We start from the raw sequence: 27,241 nt of genomic DNA on the forward strand, positions 1-27,241 counted from the left end.
CTAACTTGTCATTTACATTAGGTATTTCTCCTAATGCTATCCCTCCCCCATTCCTCTACCCCATGACAGAGACCCCGGTGTGTTCCCCGCCCTGTGGACACAGAAGATTCTATAGGCATCTAGCCTTCCCACAGATCAGGGTTTCGGAAGATCCCTATGTGATCTTCTGAAATAAAAAACCATTAAGAATTAAATATTCAATTACACACATATACATAAAAAACAGTCCTTCCAGTTGATTAACCAATGTGATTGGTAGTGAGAGAGGACCTGAACACTTAACAGCCGTTCAAATCTGAGAGGCATGTTCTGTGCACATGCGCTAAGATTGTGCCTTTTTCCTCTAAGAGTTCCATTCAGGATCAAACTTAGGATTTAAGGAATTGCACGTGATTTGAAAATAAGATCCTTAAAAATTGAAATGACATGTTCTTGAACCTCATTACCTATGTTGCACACTGTCAAAAGTTTGTCAAACCTGCTCATTTGGAATACGTGTGTGCACCTGCACAAACAACTGATGCACATCTGCATAAATTACATGTGGGTTTAAATCATTATTGATCCATGGTTCCATATACATAAAAAATAAACAGAGGCAAAGTGATTCAATTGTATTCAGATCAAGCAAATCCAGAATATGACACTGGTTTAGAGACAAAGGAATGGAATGAATGGGGCATGGAAGCATCATTATTCTGGCAGCATATTCTCTAATGAATTCCATTCTGCAAGTGTAGCATGAGGCAGCCAAGGGAGTGTGGGCAGTGCAGAAGGTTGAGATGTGTATATATTGGCCATGTAATTTGTGGTTAAATACCAGTAATGAAAATGTCAAGAATAATTGGTCCCATACCCTTTAGGATCTAAAGGACTTTGATTCAAGCCACCAAAAGCAGCATCTCTTCTTAAGGGAAGAGATTATGCTAGTTTCTTCCATATACCAGATAATTATTTATCCCACGTGGTAAAACTTCCTCCTAGGGGTCACAGAGGTACAAAAAGAAGTTTCCCGTACAGAATATCCTAGACTGTAAATAAATTAAATACAAAGCATTTCCCAAAGTGCATTCCATGGGCCATTAGTCTTATAAGATGCTCCATGAGAAAAGGGGTATAGGAACAAATAAATGTGAAAGATACCTTATATTTTACCATTGTTTCTTGAAGAGTCATAGTACACCTTAGCATAGTAAAGGCACTGAGAAATCTTATAGCATAAACACACACACACACACACACACACACACACACACACACAAAATTCCCAAGGGCCTCTAAAGTAGCTTTTGCATTGTTTACTGTTTTACAGGATAATAATTAACTGGCCTTAGAATACGATTTGCAAAGAAGATTGTAAAGATTTTTGTTTGGTCTCCATTCCTCTGGGTGTGTGAAACATTTATCATCAAGGAAAAAGAAAAGAAAAGAAAAGAAAGACAGGCTCTACTTACAACTCTGTGACATCTCTTGGAATACCTTTCGGCAAGACCTTCAAACCCTTGTTGCTACATCGGACAACTGTATCCAAGCAGGTACATTCAGTAGGACAGCGAGAAAGTGGGGAGCAACTATTGTCATCATTTCCTAAATTGCAGAGGAAATACAGGAAAACCCAGATTTGTGGTCTTGAAGGTGCTAGAAGGGATTTTATGCCTTTAAATTAACAAACACAAGAGTCTTAAGCTGTATAATCATTTATATATGGGACATTCAGTATTTAAAAATTGATACCATAAGCTCTATATAGCACTGTTTTCAGACCACCTGGGGAAGAATTCTGGAAAAGGGTTTACAATTTGTAAACTGTAATTACAATTACCAATACAATTGAAATAGTTATTTGTACAAATTATATTTTTAATTAGAATACGTAAATGTAAAGTGAATTACAGAGAAACTGCAAGGAAACAGATATGAAGAGACATAAAAGAGAATATATTAACTTAAAAGTTTAGGTCCCTCATTTATAAAGCTCAAATTAGCTCTCTGTTCATTGGCAACAATAATAGAACCTGCTCTATGTACCTGATAGGGCTATATGAGAATCAAACATGATGATATAGAAAGAGCATTGAAAAGTGACAACTAGTATTTTTGTCAGGTTTATTAAACTTCTGTTTTATAAGATAATTTCTTTTCTCCTTTGAAAATGTAGGTACTAAAAAACATGCCTAGGGTAATAAAGAAAAGTTAAAATGAAGCTATATAAATAAGACCAACCACAAATTGGAAACTAGAAAATCTAAAACATTCACAAATGCACATCAAGTAGACTCAAATATGGAAGGCAAGTCTGAGAAAGTAAGTGTCCCGGTACTAAAACAAAACCCAAACAACAAAGCAAAAAATACACGAGCATTATTTGCCAAGCTGAACTATGCTGCAGATTTGTGCAAAGCTGTATCCGAACAGGCATGCGAATGCCTGACAACCAAAGAGTTGACAAGGATTTCTTACCGTCATCACAAGTGAAGTCCTGAATGGCCACATCCTGGATGGGTATTTCTTTTAGGAAGTACGGTTTTTGACATCGAGGATTTCCCGTGACAATTCTCTTCTTCCTGAGCCACTCTCCCAACCAAGCCAGGTAGCAGTTACAGTTAAAAGGATTGGCCAAGAGGTTTCTAAGAGCCACAGGCAAACAATGCATGGTTTAGTTTGGGGTTTCATCTTCTTAATTCTCAAAACCCCAGCTACCCTCCTCCACCTTTTTTTCACCAGTAACAATTCCTTCTTCTTTGTATTCCCAGACCCCCATTCATACTCAGAATCACATGCAGTATATGAGATGCATTTTTTTTTTGCTAAAATATTTATGCTTGGAACTTAAACAGTAACAACACTTTTTCATAAGGTAATTCTTCACATGATTTCATGCAAAAAATAAGGTAAGGCAGAATTTGGGGCTTACACAGCGGATCCTGATAGATATTTCATTTAGAAATAATTTAAACTTGTCAGAAATCTGACTTGCTGTCAAACTTCGCACTGATAATGCAGTAATTTAATATAAAGATGAAGGCTGATTACCTTATATTATTGAGTTTAACCTGACAACAGCTAATTCATTAATTTGTCATCTCAAGATTTCCATCTCTTATTTGCTCTAGAGAATAGGTTTCCCATCTAAACTGACAGCTGAGTTGATTAAATGCCAGTTATAAAAATGAATTTGCTTCTACAAATCTCAATACTTTTGGCATCTCACCACTTCAGCATAAACCTATTGACAATCTCATTATTTATAAACATGCCATCTTTAATATGCGCAAATTAGTCACTTGATGTAAAATGTCACATTTTATGCAAAAAGAGGATGAAGTACTTTACTGACGGATGGATGCTTCTCTCAAATTATTTCTTCACTGACTTGAGCTATGAACTTTTTTTCTCTATCTTAATTCCCCTCCTTATAAGTTAGATTAGTATATTTGCATGCCACCATTACTGGGAAATCTTATCAGTTAGATAATTAATAATTTCAAATGCTGCTTTTTAGATACTGACATATGAGAGACCTGAAATACATTGTTTGGAGGTGTGTGGCTTTTTTTACTTTTACATTTTATTTATTTATTTATTTTAAATTTCTTGAATTCTGTCTATAGGCCTACAAATACTCTTTATTTTTAAGCTGTCTACATAAAATAATCTCTTGGATCAGCTCAACCTATTTCTTCAATATTTTGCTAATATCATAGTAGACGCCCTCTAGTAAACAGCTTTTATTTTTGATCTGGTCATCCTAATATATCTCCTGTTATTTTGAATGATTCTGTTTTTTTTCTTTCCTTGAGATGGAGTCTTGCTCTGTCACACAGGCTGGAGCGCAGTGACGTGATCCTGGATCAATGCCACCTCTGCCTCCCCGGTTCAAGCAATTCTCCTGCCTCAACCTCCCGAGTAGCTGGGACTACAGGCACGTGTCACAACGCCCAGCTAATTTTTTTGTATTTTTAGTAAAGACAGGGATTCGCTATGTTGGCCAGGCTGGTCTCGAACTCCTGACCTCAAGTAATCTGCCCGCCTCAGCCTCCCAAAGTGCTGGAATTACAGACATGAGCCACCGTGCCTGGCTGATCCTTTCGAGCAAGTTTGTTGGCAATAACCCTATCCATTCTCCTTTTATGATACTTATACTGAAAATACTCCAGTGTGAGAACACTGGCAAAAATTTGTAACATTTCTTTTATATGCAGCACTATCAAGTTATAATAATTCTAAAATTTAGAATTAAGCTACATCATTGATAACATCACTAGGAAAAATAATTCACTGAACAATACTATAATTTTTTGTTAAAATTTAATGTAAGATAGTAGGTAATATTTTTTTAAAAATTTAAATAAATTTGACATGAACAAGTTTGCACTTTTTAAAGTCCTAAACCCTTGATCACATTTTAATGAAATGCTTAATAATACATTAAATACATTAACAAATATAATAAATGGCTCAAGTAATACATAAAGGCTATTTTTCATACTTACAGAGTAGATAAAGAATGGAGAGTATCAAATGCCCCTGGTGCAACTGTAGTAATTTGATTATCATACAAAGAAAGCAAACGCACAGAACTGAGTCCTATGAAACTGTCATTCCCCACACAGGTTATTCGATTGCTTCTCAACATCCTGAGGGGAAAAAAGGGACATTGTTATGGAGACAAAGCGTCAGGCAATCAATTTTGCCTATCTGAGGATCAAAATGATCCTTGCAAATATGTAGCATTCATTACTACTTTTAAAAAATGTTCTCTTGCTATTAGATATTGCTATGAATATATACTGGGAATATCTTGCAAGAATAAAGTGCTTTGAGTTGTCAATGATTAATCTCAGTTACAAAAGGCACGGTGAGTCTAGGCATGGATTTACAATCCCACGATGAGGGCAGAATGTTTTCCTTTGATGCTACAATTATGTTTGCATGACTGCATAATGTCCTAATTCACCTACAGCTCTCTGAGTCCTTGGAGCCCTGTGATTTGTGTATTCAGGGTAGTATTACATTTGAGGTTGAACAGAAGGGAGGTGGAAAAGAATCAATAGCCATTGCAGATGAAGAACTGAGGGCATCTCAGGGACTTACATACTGAGTCAATGCCAAACATGGGCTGGGGGAGCCAAAATGGATAGAATATCTACAAAGACTACACGAATAATTTTATTTAAGAAAATTAGCTCATTGTTTTAAGTTGAGAACTTAAAAAGAGGCAACAGTAACAGATCCCATATCCACAATAAAGTTTAAAAAGGTTTACCATGAAAAAATACTTTTTTTTAAAGTCACTGTATTAATAGGGTTAACACTATTGTCATTTCCTAGTTACTGCTAAAGTTTTGGCTTGATTATCAATTATTTGCTAATTATTTATTTGTCTGGCTTAAAAACTGAACAAAAAGCTCAAAGTCCCATGTGAAAATAGTTATGAGTATATGAATAGTTGCCATAAATCATATTCAGAATTCCTGAAAAATTAAATTATTCCTTAACTTTTCTAAACATAAGTTGGCTACTAAAAAAATTGAAGGATGTAAATGGGAGAGGTAAAAATAAAGAAACAAAGTGTCACTTTAAAATTCTAGATTGTCCCATAATGAATAAGAAATGTAAACGTTTGCATTCTGCCAAGTCACAGATAAGAAGAAAAGATGATGCTCTCCTTATGAAGGCATCGTTTTATTTTAGAAAACAAATGCACAACAGAAAAGCATTCCTATCAGCGCTTTCCTTTGCCATAAATGATGAAGAGCACTGGGTCTTAATCTTGCTGGAGTCACATGTCCCTGGGGGAAGTTGAAGAAAATTTTGAGGGCCAGGTGCGGTGGCTCCTGCCTGTAATCCCAGCACTTTGGGAGGCTGAGGTGGGCGGATCACAAGGTCAGGAGATTGAGGCCATCCTGGCTAACACAGTGAAACCTCCTCTCTACTAAAAATCCAAAAAATTAGCCTGGTGTGGTGGCGGGTGCCTGTAGTCCCAGCTACTCGGGAGGCTGAGGCAGGAGAATGGTGTGAACCCAGGAGGCAGAGCTTGCGGTGAGCCAAGACCGTACCACAGCACTCAAGCCTGGGTGACAGAGTGAGCCTCCATCTCAATAAAATAAAATAAAATTAAAAAAAGAGAAAAGTTGGAACTCTGTTGCTAGAAAAATCCATAAGCACACATATGCACACATTTCACCTGTAATGTCAAGGAATTCAATGATTGGCTGAAATATGTATGTGAACTAATAAGTGGCCTATTAGGGTTAAGAAGCCTAGGGGAATGGAAATGTGCTCTCAAAATCTTCATAGCTCCAAGACAAAAGATACCAAGAATAGGTATGTTCAGATAAAACTATTCTAGGATTTTGACTACCCTGAGTTTAGTTCTAAACTGCTCTATGATGCTTGTTGGAACATAACCAGATTAAGGAGAGAGTCAGTTAATATCTGTCTCAGGTGCTAAAACGTAAGCACTTCAAAAACATCCATAGAAATATAATGAAGGGAGAAAGTGGAATTTAGATAACTTTTCACAGGGAGAGTCCTGTGAATGAACAACAAAACAATAAGAAATACTTTGAAAAGTTCCTTGAGGTGGTGTTACAGATAGAACTGTATCCCCCTCAGATTTGTATTTTGAAGCCCTAAGCCCCAAATGTGACTGTACAGTCATGCACCACATTACAATATTTTGGTCAAGCAGAGCTATACAAAAGTTGTCCAGTAAGATTGCAAGGGAGCTGAAAATGTCCTATTGCCTCGAGATGTCATGACCATCATAAATGCCATAGCCCAATACATTACTCATATGTTCGTGGTGATACTGGTGTAAATAAACCTACTGTGTTGCCAGTTGTATAAAATTATAGCACAACACTTACATACAGTACATAATACTCCATAATGACAATAAGCAACTATATTATTGGTTTATGTATATACTATACTATTAATTGTGATTTTAGAGTGTACTTCTACTTATTAACAAAAAGTTAACTATAAAACAGCCTCAGGCAGGTCCTTCTGGAGAAGGCATTGTTATCCTAGGAGATGACATGTTATCCTTGCATGTTATTGCCCCTGAAGACCTTCCAGTGCGACAAGGTGTGGAGGGAGAGGACAGTAATATTGATATATTGATTATCCTGACCCTGGGCAGGCCTAGGCTAATGTATGTGTTTCTTAGTTTTTAACAAAGTTTAAAATGTTTAACGAAGTTTAAAAATGCAAAAGTAAGTAAATGAATCAATTTAAAAAATAGAAAAGAATAGAGAATAAAAAATTCTTATGTAAGAATTTAAAAATTTGTACAGCTGAACAATGTTTGTGTTTCAGCTAAGTGTTATTACAAAAGAGTAAAAAAAGTTAAAATATCAAAAAGTTCATAAAGTAAAAAAGTTACAGTAATTTAACTTTATTACTGAAGAAATACATTAAAAAAATAAATTTAGTGAAGCCTAAGTGTACAGTTGTACAGTGTTTTGTGACAGAGTTTCTCTTGACACCCAGGCTGGAGTGCAGTGGTGCGATCTCTACTCACTGCAACCTCCACCTCCTGGGTTCAAGCAATTCTTCTGTCTCAGCCTCCCAAGTAGCTGGGATTACGGGTGCCCGCCACCATGCCCGGCTAATTTTTGTATTTTTTAGTAAAGATGGGGTTTCACCATGTTGGTCAGGCTGGTTCTGAACTCCTGACCTCAGGTAATCCACCCACCTCGGCCTCCCAAAGTGCTGGGATTACAGGTGTGAGCCACCACTCCAGGCCGTGTACAGTGTTTATAAAGCCTATGTTAGTGTACAGTAATGTCCTACGCCCTCACGGTCACTCACCACTCACTCACTCACCCAGAGAAACTTCCGGTTCTGCAAGCACCATTCTTGTTAAGTGCCCTATACAGGTGTAGTATTTTAAATATTTTGCACCATATTTTTTACTGTACTTTTCTGTTTAGGTATGTTTAGATACACAAATACTTTCCATTGTGTTAGTAACAATTGCCTGCAGTATTCAGTAGAGTAACATGCTGAGCAGGTTTGCAGCCCAGGAGCAATAGGCTGTGCCATAGGGCCTAGGTGTGTGGTAGGCCATACCATCTAGGTTTGTGTAAGTCCACTCTAGGATGTTCGCACAACGGCAACATTGCCTAATGACACATTTATCAGAACATATGTATGACTATATTTGGAAAGAGGGACTTTAGGGAGGTGATTAAGGCTGAGTGAGATTATAAGAGTGGGGTCCCATACTGATGGACTGCCATCCTTACAAGAAGAAAATGATGATACCAGGCAGCTCACTATCTCTTCCTATGAGCAGACAGAAGAAAACTCATTTGAAGAAACAGTGAGAAGGTGACCGTCTACAAGCCCAGAAGTGAGGCCTCATCAGAAACTCACCCTGTCAGCACCTCCATCTTGAACTTCTAGCCTCCAGAATGATGAGAAAATCAATTTCTGTTGTGTAAGCTACTCAGTCTGTGGAAGCTCATTATGGCAGCCTGAACAGATGTGTACAGGTGTAGTTACAGCCTACTGCCTTCCTCCCACTCCAAGGTACTTCTCTGCCAGGAGAAGGTTCCAGTATCAAGAAACAGTCCTTTAACTGCTGTTTGAAAAGGGAGCCTTCTGCTTGTTGCAATATTTGTATTTTACCTGAGACAACTCCGGAAAAGGTTAGATGCAGCCACCTGTGGTCTCTTTTCTATCCTCTTCCTACACATTCCTCAGTATCTCTCTCTCTCTCTCTTTTTTTTTTTTAGACAGAATCTCATTATGTCACCCAGGCTGGAGTGCAGTGGCATAATCTCGGCTCACTGCAACCTCCACCTCCCGGGTTCAAGTGATTCTTCTGCCTCAGCCTCCCGAGTAGCTGGGACTACAGGCGTGTACCACCACACCTGGCTAATTTTCATATTTTTAGTAAAGACCGGCTCTCATCATATTGGCCAGGCTGGTTTCGAACTCCTGACCTCGTGATCTGCCCACCTCGGCCTCCCAAAGTGCTGGGATTACAGGCATAAGCCACTGCACCCAGCCCTCAGTATCTCTTTCATCACAAGGCTGAGTGAACGTTTGCCTATCATTTTGAAAGGGCACCAAGTTAGCCCTTGGAATGGGTCAGCAGGTCCCAGACTGGTCCTGCTGGGTGGTCAGGTTTCAGGCTATCCCAGCAAAACTCAAGGAACGCACTTCTGCTCTTAGGTGCAGGGAGGGCTTTGGGGGTGGGATTTGAATTTGGGATTCTATAGACACATCTCACTGGCTGTGGGAATGCCCTTCTCCCTCTGTATCTGACAAAGAGCAGACAATGGACTCAGCCATCAGCCCACTGGTCGTACATGGCTCTCATAGGCTGCGCGGGACAGGGTCGTGGGTTTGGGCGAGACAGACTCCCCACTACAGTCAACAAGGACTGCTTCCTGGTTACGAATATTTTCCTTTCTGCCTTCTAAAGCTTTCAGAGTTTGGTTTGTCTCTCTTCCAATTTTCAGGCTATCACTTTTGTCAAACATAATTATATACTTTATAGACACAATATATATGTGTGTATATGTGTGTGTGTATGCAGCGTGAAAAATTCAAGTAATACAAAATTGTTGTAAGCACTTTTGATTGAAATATCTCAATCTAATTCCCATATTTCTTGGACAACCCTTTGGAAACATATATAATTTTTCCCCTAAACTCCCTACCCCTGAGCAAGTAGACACAACTCTTAGCATGTTTTCTTTGAAAAAATAGTGAAAGATGTATCACCAGCCTTTCTTTTACACTGACCTTGCAGGGGCAAAAAAACAAAAACAAAACAGTAGTCTCCAGATAAGCTGTTAGAATTATTCTACTGCAGAGATTCAAGGAGATTCTAAAGCTTACAGTAATCGGGCCAAGAGGAAGGAGAGTATAGAGAGGTGTTTGACAACAAGGAAATAAAATGACCATTTTGAGGCAGGACAAGGTGGTCAGATCCATATAAGCACTGGAGCAAGGATGATCTATTTTGTAGAGGAGACAGCAGCCATGAGGAATGCCCCTGATCATCTGCTATCAACACATTGACGGCAGGAATATTGGGGTAAGGGACCATTTGTATTCTCAATACGTGTGTGTGTGTGTGTGTGTGTGTGTGTATAACACACATCAAAGGCAGGGATATTGGGGTAAGGCACCACTTGTATTCACATTACGTGTGTGTGTGTGTGTGTGACACACATCAAAGGCAGGGATATTGGGGTAAGGGACCGTTTGCATTCACAATGTGTGTGTGTGTGTGTAACACACATCAAAGGCAGGGATATTGGGGTAAGGGACCATTTGCATTCACAATACGTGAGTGTGTGTGTGTAACACACATCGAAGGTAGGAATATTGGGGTAAGGGACTATTTGCATTCACAATATGTGTTTTGTGTGTGTGTGTGTGTGTGTGTGTGCGCGTGTGTGTGCGCGCGCAACAGAGAGAATGTGAAAGAGATAGAGGGAGTGGGGTGGGTAAAAGTAGGAGGTGTTTCTCTCTCCCAGGATTATAATGAACAATGAGCTGCGATCCTTTGGTAGAAGAACTGCAATGCAAGTACAAATACTTACAAAGTTTTGAGGCTTTCCAATCCCTTGAACATCTTATGCTGCACATTTTCCAAACGATTACTTGTGAGAAGTATTTCATTTACACCAGATGCTCCTTCAAATGCTCCCTCCTCAATATCTGTGATCTTATTGTTGCTAAAGTTTCTAAATAAAAATTGTGGGAACAAAGATTTTAAACAATTTCTAATAAGGAGGGAATTGAAACATAGTTGATCATTTTCTTCTAATGATCCAAGTCTTCCAACTTTTCACTGCCCAGCACTGCCAGGGCTCTGAAAAGATTCCACTTCCCTACACCATCAAGACAAAGGGACAATAATAATAAGAGGGACTGTCTATGGTAAAATATGCCAGCGTGACTCATGTCAAACTCTCCAAAGGTCCCCAGGAGTATAAAATTCTTGAGGTCAGGTACTGGGTTACACAAACCTTTATGCCATCTATAAAATCCAACAAGAAACTTTTCAAAAAAATATCCCTGATTAAAATTGTCAAATGAACTAATGACTAAAAGAAGACAACTGGGTAGAGATAGAAGGGGTAAAATTTGTTAGTGTTTTATATATAGCATCAGAAATGTATTTGAATATGGGTTTATTCCCAGAAGAACTTCTCATGTAATAATGTGTTGAAACAACCAAATTAATTGTCAGTATTATGTATGATACTAACTACTACAATGCTTGCCAGAAGGCAAGAGTATCTAGTTGAGGTTAACTTTCTATAGGCTTTTTCTTTTTCTTTCTCACTGATCGATCACTCCAAGACCAGGAGTGTCCCCCAAACAAGGATCATTTTTATGCATATTTTAATTTCTCTGAGAGAATTGTACACAGTAGCTTCTTAATAAATATTTGTTTCATGGAAAATCATCTTATAGCTAAAAAGAAAGTGCATTTCATAACAGTGAAAAAGGAGGGCAATTAAGATATGAGAAACCATTTGTGAGGTAGCCTAATATGGATGCCAACTGTACAAGTAGTCTGTTCTGTAACTTACAGTCTATGTGACTATGGGCCAGTTACATATGTGGACACACAGCTAAAGTGAGTCAATGCTTCTTTCCTCCTGCTGATGTTTCTGCATGTGTGAGGGTGCTCCACTGGTCCCATGCTATTGACGTATGTCCTGTCTCTCCCTCACACCTCCCCAGGGGCATGGAGTAACCTACTGAGAGCTGCTGAAACTGCTGAGCTTATGAACTTATTTTAAAATATGAGTTGTGGACATGTAGTAACACAGATGAGCTATCGAGCCAGTTTACCAATCATTAATTTTGAATATCTTCTAATGAAAGTTTAATGAAGCAAAAAAGTCCAATAGTTGACATGAAAAAGAAATAACAGCATGGTTTGGGGAATAGTAAAGGAAGTTACAAAACCTTACTGAACCCATTTTAATGTGCTTAGATTGCTGGATTCCTGCTGTGGCCACATAACAGACCAGCTGTCTGAGTTAAAGTCAGATGCTTAGGCTCTGCCATAGAAAATGTGATTGACACTGTTGACACACAGAAAAGTTCTTGCAGAGATTACCCTGAATTCATGTCACAGGTCGCCATCATAGGGAAATTTCCCAGGATTTTTAATATTTTCTAATTTTCTAAGAAACTTAAGAAAATGAACACAACAAAATGCTACGGAAATTAAAAAAAAAAAAAAAGCTAACAAGTGACTTACATTTTACGTAATTGAGGAAGTTTCTTAAAGATTCCTGTGGCTTCCAACACGGTAAATTCATTATTATTGAGACGCCTGAAGAAAAAGGAAGGAATAGAGAAGTTTTATTACTAATAGTTAGGAAAGCATTAAATTTGATTTCTCAAAATGAATTCTAACATTATTGAATGACACCAGGAAAATAAAAGGAAATACATATATCACAGAAGATTTGTGGAACATACTGATGTTTTTTCTCATTTTATTCAAATTTTAATCAAAATAAAATGTTAGGAAGTTTTTTTTTTTACACAGTAAAACAAGAAAAAATCAAAGATCAAAACCAGCTCTCAGCAATCTCTAGAACAAATTTTCTCCAATTTTTTCCACTATCGTCCCCACTAAAAAGGATTTTTAGACTGTTTTTTCCCTAATTGTTTTCTTCACAATTGGAACAAAAATTACAGCTTTATTAGAATGCGTGTGCCCTTTTAAAGTGTACAATTCAGTGGTTTTTAGTATATTCACAAAATTGTGCAACCATCTTTGCTATCTAATTGCAGAACATCTTCATTACCCCCAGAAAGAAACCCCATACTTCTTACCAGTCACTCTCGGTGGCTATTCCCCTACAGCCCTTGGCAACCACCAGGTTACTTTTTGTTTTTATTAATTTTCCTATTCTGGGCATTTTGTATAAATGGAATCATGTAAGATGTAGCCTTTTCTGTCTGGCTTCTTTTGCTTTATATAATGTCTTGTTCCTGTTGTAGCATATGGCAGTGCTTCATTATTTTTTAAGACTCAATGATATTTCATTACACAGGCATGACACACTTGTTTATCCATTTATCAGTTAGGAGGCATTTGTGTTGCCTCCATTCTTTGACAGCTATAAATAATGCTGCTATGAACGTGGTGTGCATGTTTCTGCCTGGATATATGTTGTCATTTTTTCGACATATACATAGGAGTGGCATTGCTGGATCACATGGTAAATCTGTGATTAACTCTTTGAGAAATAGCAAAAAAGATTTCCATAGAAGCTTTACATTCAGACCAGCGATGTATAAAGGTTTCAATTTCTTCTACTATGTTGCTCTCCCTTTTTTTTTTTTTTTTTTTTTTTTTTTTTTTTTTTTTGAGACGGAGTCTCGCTCTGTCACCCAGGCTGGAGTGCGGTGGCCGGATCTCAGCTCACTGCAAGCTCCGCCTCCCGGGTTCACGCCATTCTCCTGCCTCAGCCTCCCGAGTAGCTGGGACTATAGGCGCCCGCCACCTCGCCCGGCTAGTTTTTTGTATTTTTTAGTAGAGACGGGGTTTCACCGTGTTAGCCAGGATGGTCTCGATCTCCTGACCTCGTGATCCGCCCATCTCGGCCTCCCAAAGTGCTGGGATTACAGGCGTGAGCCACCGCGCCCGGCCCCCTTTTTTTTTTTTTAGCCATTCCAGTGGGTCTAAAATGGTATCTCATTGTGGTTTTGATTGGAATTTCCCTAATAACTGATGATATTGAGCAGTTTTTCATGTGTTTATTGGACATGTGTTTATATGTTCTTTGGAGAAAGGTCAATATGAATAATTTAACCACTCATTAGCTGAGTAAAATACCTTTTAATCTAAATTATAAGAGCTCTTCATACATTGTGAATGTGTCTTATTAGATACATGATTTGCAAATACTTTCTTCTCAGTACTGATTTTATTGTATAATTTAAAAAATTACAAATCTCTTACATTACACACATTTGCTGAAGTCTAAATTGGAGGCTAGTTTCCACTATAATTCTTCCATGACAAACAAACTTATTTAAAGTGCTAGGCCAGGGGCAGTGTCTCATGCCTATAACCCTGGCTCTTTGGGAGGCAGAGGCAAGAGGATTGCTTGTGCTCAGAAGTTCAAGACCAGCCTGGGCAATAGGGCAACATCCCATCTCTACAAAAAATACAAAAATCAGCTGGGTGTGGTGGTGCATGCCTGAGGTCCCAGCTTCTTGGGGGGATGGGGAAGGGGGACTGAGGTAGGAGGATCCCTTGCACCCAGGAGGCCAAGGCTACAGGGAGCTGTGATGGTGACACTGCACTCCTGCCTGGGCAAGAGACTGAGACCCTCTCTCAAAAAAAAAAAAAAAAAAAAAAAAAAAAAAAAAAAAGTGCTATTGTGCTGGAAGATATCACTTGTTTGTAGTATTATAGGTAATAAGCATAAATCCCTATATAACTGTAAAAAATAAAGTTCAGGGCCTTGGTTGCATGGTCTCCATGCATTTCTAAAATTCCTGGAGCTGTGAAATAGCTTCATTAACTAACAGGACTACAAAAAAAAATCACTATAACTACAAGATAGTTGGTTTCTGTCAAGTCTTTGAAAGGCATTACTTTATTTTTAGTTATTCAAATTGCTAAAAATTAATTAAGTACTGGCATGAGTACAGGCACAGTGGGAGATAAACAATAACACACAATCCCTGTCATCAAGGAGCTATAATCTAGTTAAAGACAGAAGGATTATATACAAACAAATAGACAATGAACTTTGCAAAGCAGTAAATGACAAATACCAGATGTTGCTATCCATAAACATGGCTAAGATGTTGAGAGAATGATGAGGTTTCGTTAGTTTTTTTCTTGAATTGTTAGAACACTAACGTTAGAGGTCGTCTTTTTATAAATAAAGTCAGTAAAGGCAAACCATGCATGCGCGTAGAATCTGTGAGTGCTCCAACCAACATTCTAGTACCTAGTATGTGCAAGAACCTGTGTTAAGGCTGTTAAGTGTAAATGCCATCATATTCTGCCTTTTCAGCTTTTCTTGCGTTGTTCAGAAAAAGCTATCCTTTCTACTTTAATACCTGATGATCACTGAATCCTTCCACCCGTAAGTCAATGAAGTAGTAAATTAGGTAAGATGGACTCCTTGAATCTATCGCTTACAGAAATTGAAAATTGAGGCTCTCAAACTACTTTATTTAGTTGCTATAAGGATTAAATACGTTAAAAAAACTAAGTACATAGAAAATAGTTTGGGAATAAATAATACCCAATAAATAAGCATCAAATAAACACCACTGTTATTATTAAGAAGTGCTTACTGCATTTTGAGAGATAAATTAGTTCTGTACTTAATCGTATGGTTGGCTAGAAAGATGAACGAAGGTAGCCTCTAATATATTCTTGTACTAAGAAGAGTTATGCCAATGTAATGCCTATTAATTAAAATTAACACAATTATTAATAATAAAAATGGCAAGACAAACATTCCTATGCTTTAATGCTTTCATTCCCTCCTTCCCAACCAGAATTTTGTTGGCGGATGAACTTACAACTCTGCAGTGTACTGGGGAATGTGCTCTGGGATTTTGTTGAGTTTTTGATTAGAGCAATCTACTGTGGTTCCTTCACAGCGACACTTTTCAGGGCAAGCCAAATCCGCAAAGCAGTCTCCACTTAATTTTGATCGATAATCTTCTGTACCTATTGAGAATTCAAACCAAGAAAAAGATACTGAGTCTAAAGGTTAGAATATTTATTAGTTTGTAGGAAGAAAAAAGTAAGATAACTATAGATTATGTAGCAGGGAGACAACTTGGGGTATTTTGGTCAATGGATGTCAGGAGAAAGGTTAAAAGAAAGGCTTGGAATTTTCTGGAAAAAAGAGTGACCAGATTCACATGACAGGAAAACATTAATAAAGTTGAGCTTTTCACAGCTGTACTTTCTGCTGATCCAATTCTGAGCCATTCTAGCCTATTTCACAGCTAGTCACACAATGGATATTCATTATTAAAAAGTTTATTTTTTTTCTCTGAGTCAAGAATTGAAAATATATCCAGTAATAAACATGATCCTATATATCATTGTAAATTAGGGCTTTCAAGGCAAATAGATATACTCAGGCTTTTAAATTTTCTATGGACTTTTTACTATTCTCTCCCTCTCACATAATCTCAGAGATGCCTAAAAAGCCCTCTTTTTTTTTCATTTTGATTTTGTAGAAAGAGACAGGTAAATCCTGATTTAAGCCTCAGCAGCTTGCCATGCTGTAGAAAGCTGCGTGACGTTCCATGGTGCTTGACGGAACCATGTTTTACTCATACCTCGCAACCACATGGTTAGATCAAGCACAACAGAAAATCTCGCTACATTGTCACTACACCAACCACTAGGCCAAAGGTAAGACCAAGAGGAAAATGGAGGGAAGGAAGAGAAAAGCTACAGGTGTTCTGGAAATGTAATACTGTTTACATGACATGCATTCTTCCCGCAGAATGTTTATGACCATAGTAAGAGTATTACTACCGAAGATTTCCTGGAAACACAAAGAAGGGGCTATACGGAAAAGGTGCCTCCACCGTTCCTCAGAACTGCAGAATGGAAACAACAGCTTTCAGGAACAACATCCAGGAAGAAGTTGAAGGTGAGCTATAAGGACAACAGAGAAGCTCAAAGGATCTGCGGTTTCTTCTTGAAAAAAAAGGTGCCAGAGACCAAGACTAGAAGAAGGTACATCAGGATTGAAAAGGGAGGGTATTATGTTTCAGATCAGATACTTTTACTTACAGCCAAAATGGTGAATTCCTGCAAAAGTAAAGATCACCAAGAAGGAAAGAAAGAGTAATCCCAATTAAGATTAATATACATATTTATAAAACTAAGCTCTCTTCCTTCTTTCTTTATTATGGTAATTATTGAAAAAATAGCATGATGTGATGGGAATTGTCATGCTTTGTAAAATTTTTTAAATAATATTTTGAAGCACGGTGGTCTCACAAGAAAACCAATGTAATAAAAGATGCATAGTGCAAATTAAGTTCTCGATTCCTTTAAAAGATGAACTCTCTGCAAGACAGATTTTCTTTTATCACTGTAATATGTAGAGTGTCATATAAAATGGTAGTAGGGAGGTCCACACGTAAAAGTGAATGAAAAACTAATCATGGAGATCCTCAAGGACAATCATTAGAACATTTGGATTAATCCTTATGTTGTGATGTATACTTTTTAATGAACTTTTCAACTTATAAATAATGTTTCTTAGTGGAAATGGAATCAGAATCTCATAAGAAGTTTGTGATGGTGAATATCACGGTTTCATTACATTTGGCAGTTAATGCCACAGTATTTATTGAGGAACTGGTGCCTTATGATTTAAGCTTCACTCCAAAATGAAGTAAGAGTGCACAAAGTCTAAATGACAGGTACACTGGGTATCTTGCAATTCAAATAATCTGCATTCAGTGGAACAGTAATAATGCTTATTTTATGATGGCTTTTTAGGTGGACTCAAATTTTAATTAAAATTTTTGGAAAAAAGGGAAGGAGGCCCAAATGATCCTTTTGAGGCCTGGCTTCTGCAATTATTATGTTTAAATAATGTAAATTAAATTATCAAAACTTGAAAGTTAAGACATGATATTTGATATAAAAGATAATTTCCAAATCCTAATTTGGCTGCTGTCAGTAACAGGGAAGAACTGTATCAGAATACGTGAAAATAACCTCACTTTTGTTCTTTATTTAGTGAATTGGAAATATTAAACTCATCAATTATTAATTAAGTGTATTTAAATTAAATAGTTTAAATAATTTGGTACCTATTACTGCCATAATTTTAGGATTTAAATCATATTAATGTTCTATTCAATAGGTCATCTGGTATTTAGAATATGGCTTTTTTTGGTTAAATAATAGCTATCAGATTATTTTCCACTTAATTGGGTAAAGTAATTAATATTAAACATTATCAATGAAGGCCAATCAACTGTTCTTTTCAACATGTTACTTGTTATGCAGCCAGTATAATACATACAATGCTACTGATCATTCAAGCTCAAAATAAGTCATATAACCAAATCTACTAAATCCATAAAATTATCCAAATTGTAATTCAATAATGGCAAGCAACAAATATCTCCTTAAAATAGAGACTAAACCCAGAGTTATTCTTTAGAAAATACGGAAAGGTAGACTAACACTGTACACTAACGCTGTAGAAATATCTTTTAATCTGTAGCTCTTAAAATATTTTATAGTCGAGAATATACCCAAGAGATGGTGAATGTGGCCAATCAATACTTAACATAATGGTTTAAAACAAACAAGTCAAGAGGCATTTTACACAATTGGCAGGCAAGGAAAAATAAGTAAAGAAACATATTTTAAAGAGCTAGTTCTAGAATCATCAGTCTTGATAGTGTTAAGATTGAAGTGGTAAAACATTGCGATTACTTTTCTTAGACACATTCTATCCATCTGCCTAATTACTCAAGGCATTTTGAGACCATGAACTTCTGATGCTTTCACATCAGACATCAATGTTCTTTTTACAGACTTATATTGTAATTCCGGATATAGAAGAATGGAAAGTCATAAACAAATAAGAAACAACTGCATATAAATCATCAGGAAGCTGCTGTTTTTCTACAAACAGTGAAGCAAAAGTAAAGCAATAAGAACAGTTTTTAAATATAAGAATCTATAAAAAAGTAAGTCTCATGGTGGAAAATGAAATTCTGTGTGTCTGTAACTGATTTCATGTAGAACGAGCTCTTTGACGTCGGAAAGATCTCTGTCTTTAAAACCAGCTCAATTAGCTATATTTTAAAAACAGGTTGGAAGATCAGATATACAATGTATGGAGAGAAAATGATTTAAGTAGAAAGCCATAGCTTCAAACATTTTAGCTACTGTGAGAAATTTTAGATAATGCGCCAAAGTAAAAGAGAGAGAAGAAAAGGTGGAGTTTAATAATATAGATGTTTAACATCAGAAGCTGCATGCAAAGGTCAGGCTTTCAGGAAACAGCTCCAAGTGATATATGCATCAATCTATCTATAGAGTATCCACTGTATTTTCAGAAGCATGCACATCAGTTTTAGAAGCTATATTTTATAAGGTGAGGAAAGGGTGTCTGTAGTCAGTCCTACTACCGAGCAAAACCTACCTGGAATGAAATACTGTTCTTTAGCTAAATAAAAAAAGAGAAAAAAAAAATAGAAGATGCACCTGAATGTCAGCAAGCAGAGATATGAGTTATATTAGCTTAAGAATGGACTAAAGTTACTACATTTAAGTGAAAAATGTATATTCACATCTGTGACTGACATATAATAATGTACAGTGAGTAGTAAATGCATCTATAATTATGGACAATAACCAGCTGGGTCCTTATATTAGCTTTTTAGTATGAAATTAACTGCCGAATGTGAAATACCCCTGGAATAGTTAGGTAGCATACTACCAAACAGACATATAATGTATTCTATTAAAAAAAAGGAAAATATTATATCAAAGCAAATAGTAAATTTGAATGATGGAAACCTTCCATTTAATATCAATACAATGTATTCATATTTAGCTTTTTACAAATAAATGCAATATTCCCAAAATATTTTATAAAAATAGCTTTTGGAAAAAATGCATCCTCACAGTTGTATGCAAAATAAGAGAATGCAAACTGAGGAAGTGCATTCAGAGTAAGAAGCAAGGGATCTGTAGTCCCTCCCGGTGCCCCTGGACTTCTGAGCCCAAACAAATCATGTAACCAAGTCTCAATTCACTTTCTGAAGAAACGAAAATACAGTTAATTACTTGAGGTTGGTCAAGACAACAAACATGAGACTTAACATACTTCAAAGGTATTCTCAGTTGGCTAAAAGGCTCTTGTTAAATTTGAATTTTGGAAAGGTACTATGAAGTATGTAGGCTTCTTTTTAACTTGGTCAATAGCCTACTTCTTCTGCTCTCCGTGGTATTAAAATGTTACACATAGAAGTATTATTTGAACTGTGTCTACAGTTCTCTTTATTTTGCTATTCATGGGCAGAAGAAAAAGAAATATGGTTCTACAGTGTTCACTAATCAGCCGAAGGCCAGCTGCTTTTGTTAGGTCTCATGTAACCATTGTTGTTGGTCACAGGGGAAATTAACACGTGAAGAAATTACCTGAACAACGGAATTTCTTGCTTTTGATCTGTCCAATTCTTTTGTTTGCCAGGCGGCGGGGGCTGGTGCAACGGGCACCACTGGTCTCAATTGGGTTGGTATGGAGATAATCCGCTAGCCACTTGAGATGGCAATCACAAATAAACGGGTTCTGGGCCAAATGCCTTTGGAAACACATACAGAACAGTTTTATAGATGACTCGCAAGGGACTCAACTCTTACTTTCAGAGTGGAAACAATGTCATCAAATGTGATCCAAATCACTTATACATACATAGTTTGAATGGCCCGAAGAGGTGAAAAGGTCCCCTTGGCGATGGTCTGAAGCTTGTTGTCATATAGGGAGAGAAGGTTCAAGTTGTGGAGATCCTGAAAAGCATCTACCCGAAGGCAGTTTATCTTGTTGGCATTCAATAATCTGTTTGATTAAATAGTTGTAGAATTAAAGTGTAGCATCTCACTAACTCACCTGCAAGATTTTGTGCTTTTTAAGAGAATCCAGCCGTGAAATATATTTCTTTAACCTCAACACTAACATTTTAACTTTAATAATTTAGGAATTAGAGGTTGGAGATGTGGGGTTTTACCATATAAAGCAAAAGTCATGTGATCAAATGAACCTAAATCTAGTGGTACTTATGCAGGTATTCACTACAAATTATTAATCATTTCCTCTGGAAGATGTAAGGGTGGAATAGTACACAAAAATGGGTGAGACCCAGCCTCCATTGGCAAGGACACCATAAAAATGTCCTAAGACACCATTAATCCCTCAAAACACTCTGTGGAAAAGTAGTTCAGGCTATTCTCAAAACAGTCGCTAGTGTGGTCCTTCTAAACATAGAAGAGATCACGTCACCCCTATCTCAGAACCACGTGACAGCTCCCAACTGGCTCTGAGCAGAAGCCTAAGTCGTCACAACAGCCTGACCAGTAGTCCACTCTTCAGAACTCTGCAATCTTCCCAGTTCTCTCCTCCTGGCTGTTTCAGCTCCAATCACTAATCTCCTTGCTCTTTTTTAAACACACCAGGCTCTGCTATTCTCTGTCTGAAATGTTCATCTCCTAGATGTCAAGCCTGCTCTAATATTGCCTTCTCAATCTGGCCTCCCGGACCCCTCTCCTTAATACATGCAGGCTGTCTTTGACACCTTCCCAACGCCTAGCACTCTCAATTCCTTTTACTTCGATCTACTTTTTCTATTTTCTAAAGTATATATATATATTTTTTTCTGCTATATGCAACTTATGTTACTGCTGACTGTCATCTATATGCCTCCCTACCCCACAGTAAATCATCCATATGTCTCTTTCATTTCCCCTCCTTTCCCAGCTGCCCAGCACATACTGGGAGCTCAATAAATATTGGTTGTTGAGTGAATACTTTACAACCCTCTTGGAGAGTCACATGATACATTAGTATAGGCTGTAGTCTTATATTATAAATACCTGTTTAACTTTTTAACACAATTCCCCACAAACTCTTTTTTCCCCCTATATACTATATCAATATTCTGTGCAACTGTGGTTTATGGATTATACTTTGGCAAACATCATTCTTGTGGATGTGACTGTGTGTGAGCTTAGGTTTATTCTTCAGCATGTACTCTGCTCTCTACTTTCTTCAACCACCTTCTGAACTCAACTTCCACCCAACAAAGTACTCCTCCCTCTGGGTTCCGCAGAATGTCATTCCATGCTATGCAGTCTTGTCACCTGTTTTATGCAGACCTGCTTATTTGGCCAATGACAGTTTCTCCCTCTTCAGGAAGGACAATTTTAAAAAATAATATTCTTTTTCTCCATCCCCAACAGGCACCACTGGTCTCAATAGGGTTGGTATGGAGATAATCTGCTGGCCACTTGAGATAGCAGTCACAAATAAAGGGGTTCTGGGTCAAATGCCTTTGGAAACACATACAGTACAGTTTTATAGATGACTTGTAATGGACTCAACTCTTGCATTCACAGTGGAAACAATGTCATCAAATGTGATCCAAATAACTTACACATACATAGTGTGAATGGCCCCGGAGAGGTGAAACGATCCCATTGGCGATGGTCTGAAGCATGTTATTATATAAGGAGAGAAAGAATATTTTTCTCCATGGGGATGGAGAAAATTTTTTTAAATTCTTGCCTTTTAAGAGGGAGAAACTGTAGACAATACTGGATACAGCATCAAGCTATATCTAGCTATATTTAGTTCACTGCTTTGATACTTAGAACTTTTAACAAATATGTAACAGCTCAAAAAATATGTGTCATGTGGTTTGGCTATGCCTCGTTATCTAACATACTAAAAATATTTTCTCCTTTGACAATAAAACGATCTCTGTGTTAACATGGGGTATTTCCGTTTTACTTGATTTTTTAAAGGTGCTACATCAGCAACATGCAAAGTGATGACTTTCTCACGGTGATTCAATTGGCTGTGCTCTTTGATTCCCCGTCAGGAGCTGAAGTTTTCATCTTCCCTCTGGTATATGTAATACTTTCTTAAAAGCCTTCAAGAAATGGTGGGTGACAGGGGCTGCTTAACTCCATACCTCTCCTCCCTGGGAGGAGAGTAATGCTGACCTGTTCTTTAATTAATAATCTAATTGAATAAAGCAGTTAGAGAGCAAACAAGGACAATGAAATTGTGTGGAGCCTGAAGAAACTGAAAGATGTTGTGTTGCATCATCTTGCATCTATGCAGTTTGTACTTACTTTAACTCAGTGTGGCCCAAAGAATAGTAAATAAATATTAAACAACAATCTGTTTTGTTTCTTTTATTTCCCTGACTCTTCTCTCTAATATCTGACCAACCAAAACTAAGACACTTAACTTTACCAGGTTCTCAGTCAGCTGTAAAGAGATAATCATGTCATTCTTTCGCTCTGGCAGGCTTAAGAATGAGCCTTAGTGTAGAAATGAAACTTTATAAAGATGGCTTTAGAAGGTTTATCTATATAGATCTCCATATTTTATTAGCATGTGTGTTACATCAGCCACCAATAAGTGTGCATGGAAAGAAAAAGAAGGTGACATTTTATGTATTGGTAGTAGATAGGTCAGTGATAGTAAGAGTGACTGTGAATAACTGGCACAGAGAGTAATTCTAGGGAAATGTGGAAGAATGGCAGAGAGGTGAGTCACAAGTAGGCAATACTTGGTTACAGCATCAAGCGATATCTACAATGCGTACAGACATCTGGACTGTGAATAGCATAATTTTATCAAATTAGTAACAATATTTAATAATGGAAATGCGAGGCTTAGAAAAATTTGAAACCCAAATAAAGTCATTAAGTAACGAAATCAGTATTTGTCATAACTCATTGGTCTATTGTAAAATAAATTTACTGGGTTATGTAGCACTGAGAAAATAAAGAGAGAATTGGGGCAGGGGTGAACAGAAAGGAGAGCACTACACATAATAAGGTTCATTATTGTTTTGTTAACATTTTGTTTCATTTGTTTGTATGTGTGCATGCTGGGATGGAATGTAAAATACATTTCTGCATAATGGTGAAAAAGTTTAAGACATGGATAATAGGATGTAATTAAGAATATAAGTTTATCAATTCAGGAATTATATATATAATATATGTTATATATAAGTATATAATACATATTACATATAATATATATAATATATATGCGCATATATATATATGAAGACTGTGGGATTAGGAATAAATAGTTACCAAATAAATACCAAGAAATAAATATACTCCAGAGGGAAAATAACACTGTATACATAAGAATTTTAAGGGAGATTTACTAAGAAAAAAAATACAACACAATTATCTTTGTATCTAAAGCATCTAGGCCAGTGTGTGCCCCAAATGAGGTCCTCTGTTTGATGATACAAATAGAATTTGATGATTACCAAGTTTTAATATTTGCATATTTTTTCCAACTTTACTTTTCATATGGGCATGCATTAAAACACATGGTGTTAAATCTGCTTTTTGCAAATATGTATGGTAAATGCTTCTTTTGAGACAAATGAGCAGTATCTATTGTCTAATCAGAGTGGTCTTTGATTTACAGGTAATTCTCTCTCTAAAGGTTAGTCTGAAGACTACCGTGTGTTACAGCTCACCGCACACCATCTGTGTTTGAGGAAGTTATTGCAGTACTGTGGCTCCTGCAGATTCTTTGGACAAAGGTTGTTGAGTATATCACCATATCTTTCTCGGTTCCAACTACTGGTTAAGTTAAAACAGAGATGTTTCACAAGGACAGGGATTGTAGAAGCTTTAAATGATAGAGCAGCCAGAATGCATACATTCATGATAGTGTAGAGAAAATGGTTTGGGGACTACTCCAAAAAGTAGTGTCTTCAAGTAAATAATCAAGAATGTTAGCTTGACTAGACTAATCTTTTCTATTTTGTTAAACTGTATCATTTTGAGTCAAATTTTTCCAAAGCCTCCATAAAAATATGAGATAACAAACCGGCTAATATATATTACTAGGCTCGAGAGATGGAAAACAATCAAATACTTACAGGAGCTGTAAGGAAAACAGTCCTTCAAATAAACTCTTGGGGAGTTCTGTGATTTTATTTCCATAGAGGACACTGAAAAAAATGTTTTAAATGAAAAAAATTAGACACCGAACCTGCATAACAAATTCATCTAATACATATTTACTCAGGCATAGAGGAAGTTAGTAGGCAATCAATACATCATAAAAGTTACAGCTGAATAAACAAACTTCATTTACAAATGTCTTTTGCCTGATTGCAGATCAGATATATGCTTACTGTAGGACATTTGGAAAACAAAAAAATAAAGAACATTATATATATATATATACATAATTTCCACTTGCATTGCCTTTTCATAGAAATGTTTCCTTTTAAGTTGTTTTTCTACTCACACACATACACAGTTCATATGTAATGAGAGCATACCATATATAACGAAGAATGCTAAGTGTAGAATCAAGAATAGAAGAGTACGTAGTGACATAAAAGTCCTCATGATACATACAACATTAAGTAAAAAAGAAGCATGTTAAAGTATTATGTTAATTTTGTTTTAAAAATATATACATATATGCACAAAATAAAAGGGAAACATATTTAGATGGCAGATGATTTGCCATCCAGAGGTGATTTGAATTTACATCTACATATTTTTGTGTATTTTAATATATCTCTAAAATAAGTACATATTATTTTCAAAGATCAGAGAGATATTCTTTTGGGAAATAAACAAATGGTTGCCATAACATATAAAGAAAAAGCTGAAATGAGAATCTAAATAATTGATATGTTCGGCAGCAGTATATAATCTCTTTTTGAAAAGGAAGAAAATAATAATACAAGAGAAATGAGTATGTGAGAGAAAAGCTGTTCCTTTTTCAAAATGTCACAGAGAGGTAAGGTATATTATAAAATGTGAAGAAAATCCTCAAAGGAATAAATAAAGCTGGGTGCTATTATAGTGTAAAGAGATATTCCATTCGTCTCTTTAGATTCCATAACTATAAAACAGAACATGAAATTTTGTTTGTAGAAAACGTAGATTTCTTTAGAAAAGTAAATCAATTAGAAAATAAACCATTTTAAAAATCAAAGAACAAAAGAGAGGATTCTATATTGTCCAGAACGAGCCAGAAAGGGAATCAGAAAAGGTAAAGCATGAATAGATATATATTTTGAGGTCAAGATTAACAGAAGAGAGGGCATTAGGAAACACAAATGAGTAGATTAAGATGGCACCAATTTGGGATGTTCAATTCAATATCATTTAATTCATTCACTCAGCAATAGAGATTGTGCACTTATTACATGCCAGTAACGTAGCCAGATTCTAAGTTTGGTGCTCAATTCAATAGTCATTTTTGAATGCCCATCATCTGCCCATGTCTCAGACACTGATATGACTGAGATAAAGAAGATATGGCTTCAAAGGGAAATCCAAAAGAGTAATTTTGAATAGTCGAAGAGTCTGATATTGTGAATCCACTGCAATTTAGAAAGGAACAAAGATGTGTATAAATTGTGGAGAACCTGCATGAGGATCAAGGGGTGGACAATTTAGTAGGTTGTGCACTTGAGACTTTTGCTTTGAAGGTTGGCCCAAATAGCAAGAAAGGAGAACAAGCTAGGAGATGCGTCGTATTTATGTCGTGGAATTATTTTTTCCAATAAATCATTGTTTTCCTTAAGACCATGTTAAAAAGTAACAGATGCTATTGTAATGAGACAAAGTGGGTAAACAGCAAAAAAAGAGAAAATTACACTAGGATGCAGGAAATGTATCCGTATAGGTATTATTGCTGTATGGAGTATTAACCATAAGAATAATAAAGAAATACTCAATGTGATGGGAATGACATTTCTCCAAAAAGGTTTAGCAGGACTAGGGCTGGGTACAGCATTTTACATAGCAATGAGATCAAAGTGACAGCAAGGAAAATAAGTTAAAATATAAAAAATCCAAAGACCAGGATAGAGAAATTGGATGACAGCCCAGGAAATAGGGCCAAAATCTATAAAAATGAGGGAAAGAAATATCACATAAAGATATAAACTAAGAGAAGGCCAGTGAGAATTTGTCCTACACTGTTAGAGGAAAAGAAATGTTTTAAAGAAATTGAAAGATAAAAGTGGAATCAGCTGAAAAGAAAATCAATACATGAGGGATGTGGATAATATCACCCAAATACCAAGAATGACTAATTGAGTATCTTCTCTACAGTTTATACATGACTTATGTTCAGCATACCACATAGACAGTATATGCATATGTACTATTATATGTGTACAACATACAAATACTCTGATAGAGATTTTTTTTGACTAGTCTTTTGGAAAAATAGGGAAATTTTAAGGCAGTTCTTGTACCTGCTGCTATAAGGAAGGCCAAGAATGTTAAACACAGTTTAGCCCTTGTGAGTTTCAGCATGAGGACAGTAAGAGGCAGCAATAGCTGGTGACCAGTGTTTGAGCTCTCCTGCTCTTGTTGAAAGCCGGCAGAGGCCAGGCGCGGTGGCTCATGCCTATAGTCCCAAGACTTTGGGAGGCCAAGGCGGCCGGATCACCAGGTCAGGAGTTCGAG

The 27,241-nt window shown here is 36.7% G+C and overlaps 1 protein-coding gene across 2 annotated transcripts in view; it reads right to left on the bottom strand.

The window, feature by feature from the left end:
* The window catches only part of LOC105487854 (slit guidance ligand 2), a 371,613-nt gene that overhangs the window by 76,632 nt on the left and 267,740 nt on the right, over positions 1-27,241 (bottom strand). Inside the window, exons 12-21 of one of the 2 annotated variants that reach the window (XM_011751482.3) lie at positions 24,679-24,750; positions 20,451-20,594; positions 20,177-20,340; positions 19,176-19,199; positions 15,556-15,706; positions 12,254-12,328; positions 10,575-10,718; positions 4,494-4,637; positions 2,461-2,627; positions 1,455-1,587 (exon numbers count right to left, since the gene is read on the bottom strand). In XM_011751482.3, coding sequence (XP_011749784.2) covers positions 1,455-1,587; positions 2,461-2,627; positions 4,494-4,637; positions 10,575-10,718; positions 12,254-12,328; positions 15,556-15,706; positions 19,176-19,199; positions 20,177-20,340; positions 20,451-20,594; positions 24,679-24,750 — 1,218 coding nt within the window. The remainder of the gene's footprint in view (positions 1-1,454; positions 1,588-2,460; positions 2,628-4,493; positions 4,638-10,574; positions 10,719-12,253; positions 12,329-15,555; positions 15,707-19,175; positions 19,200-20,176; positions 20,341-20,450; positions 20,595-24,678; positions 24,751-27,241) is intronic. The other variant, XM_011751484.3, reaches the window with a different exon arrangement.

Source organism: Macaca nemestrina, chromosome 3, assembly GCF_043159975.1.
Source record: "Macaca nemestrina isolate mMacNem1 chromosome 3, mMacNem.hap1, whole genome shotgun sequence".
In the NCBI taxonomy this organism is placed as follows: Eukaryota; Metazoa; Chordata; class Mammalia; order Primates; family Cercopithecidae; genus Macaca; species Macaca nemestrina.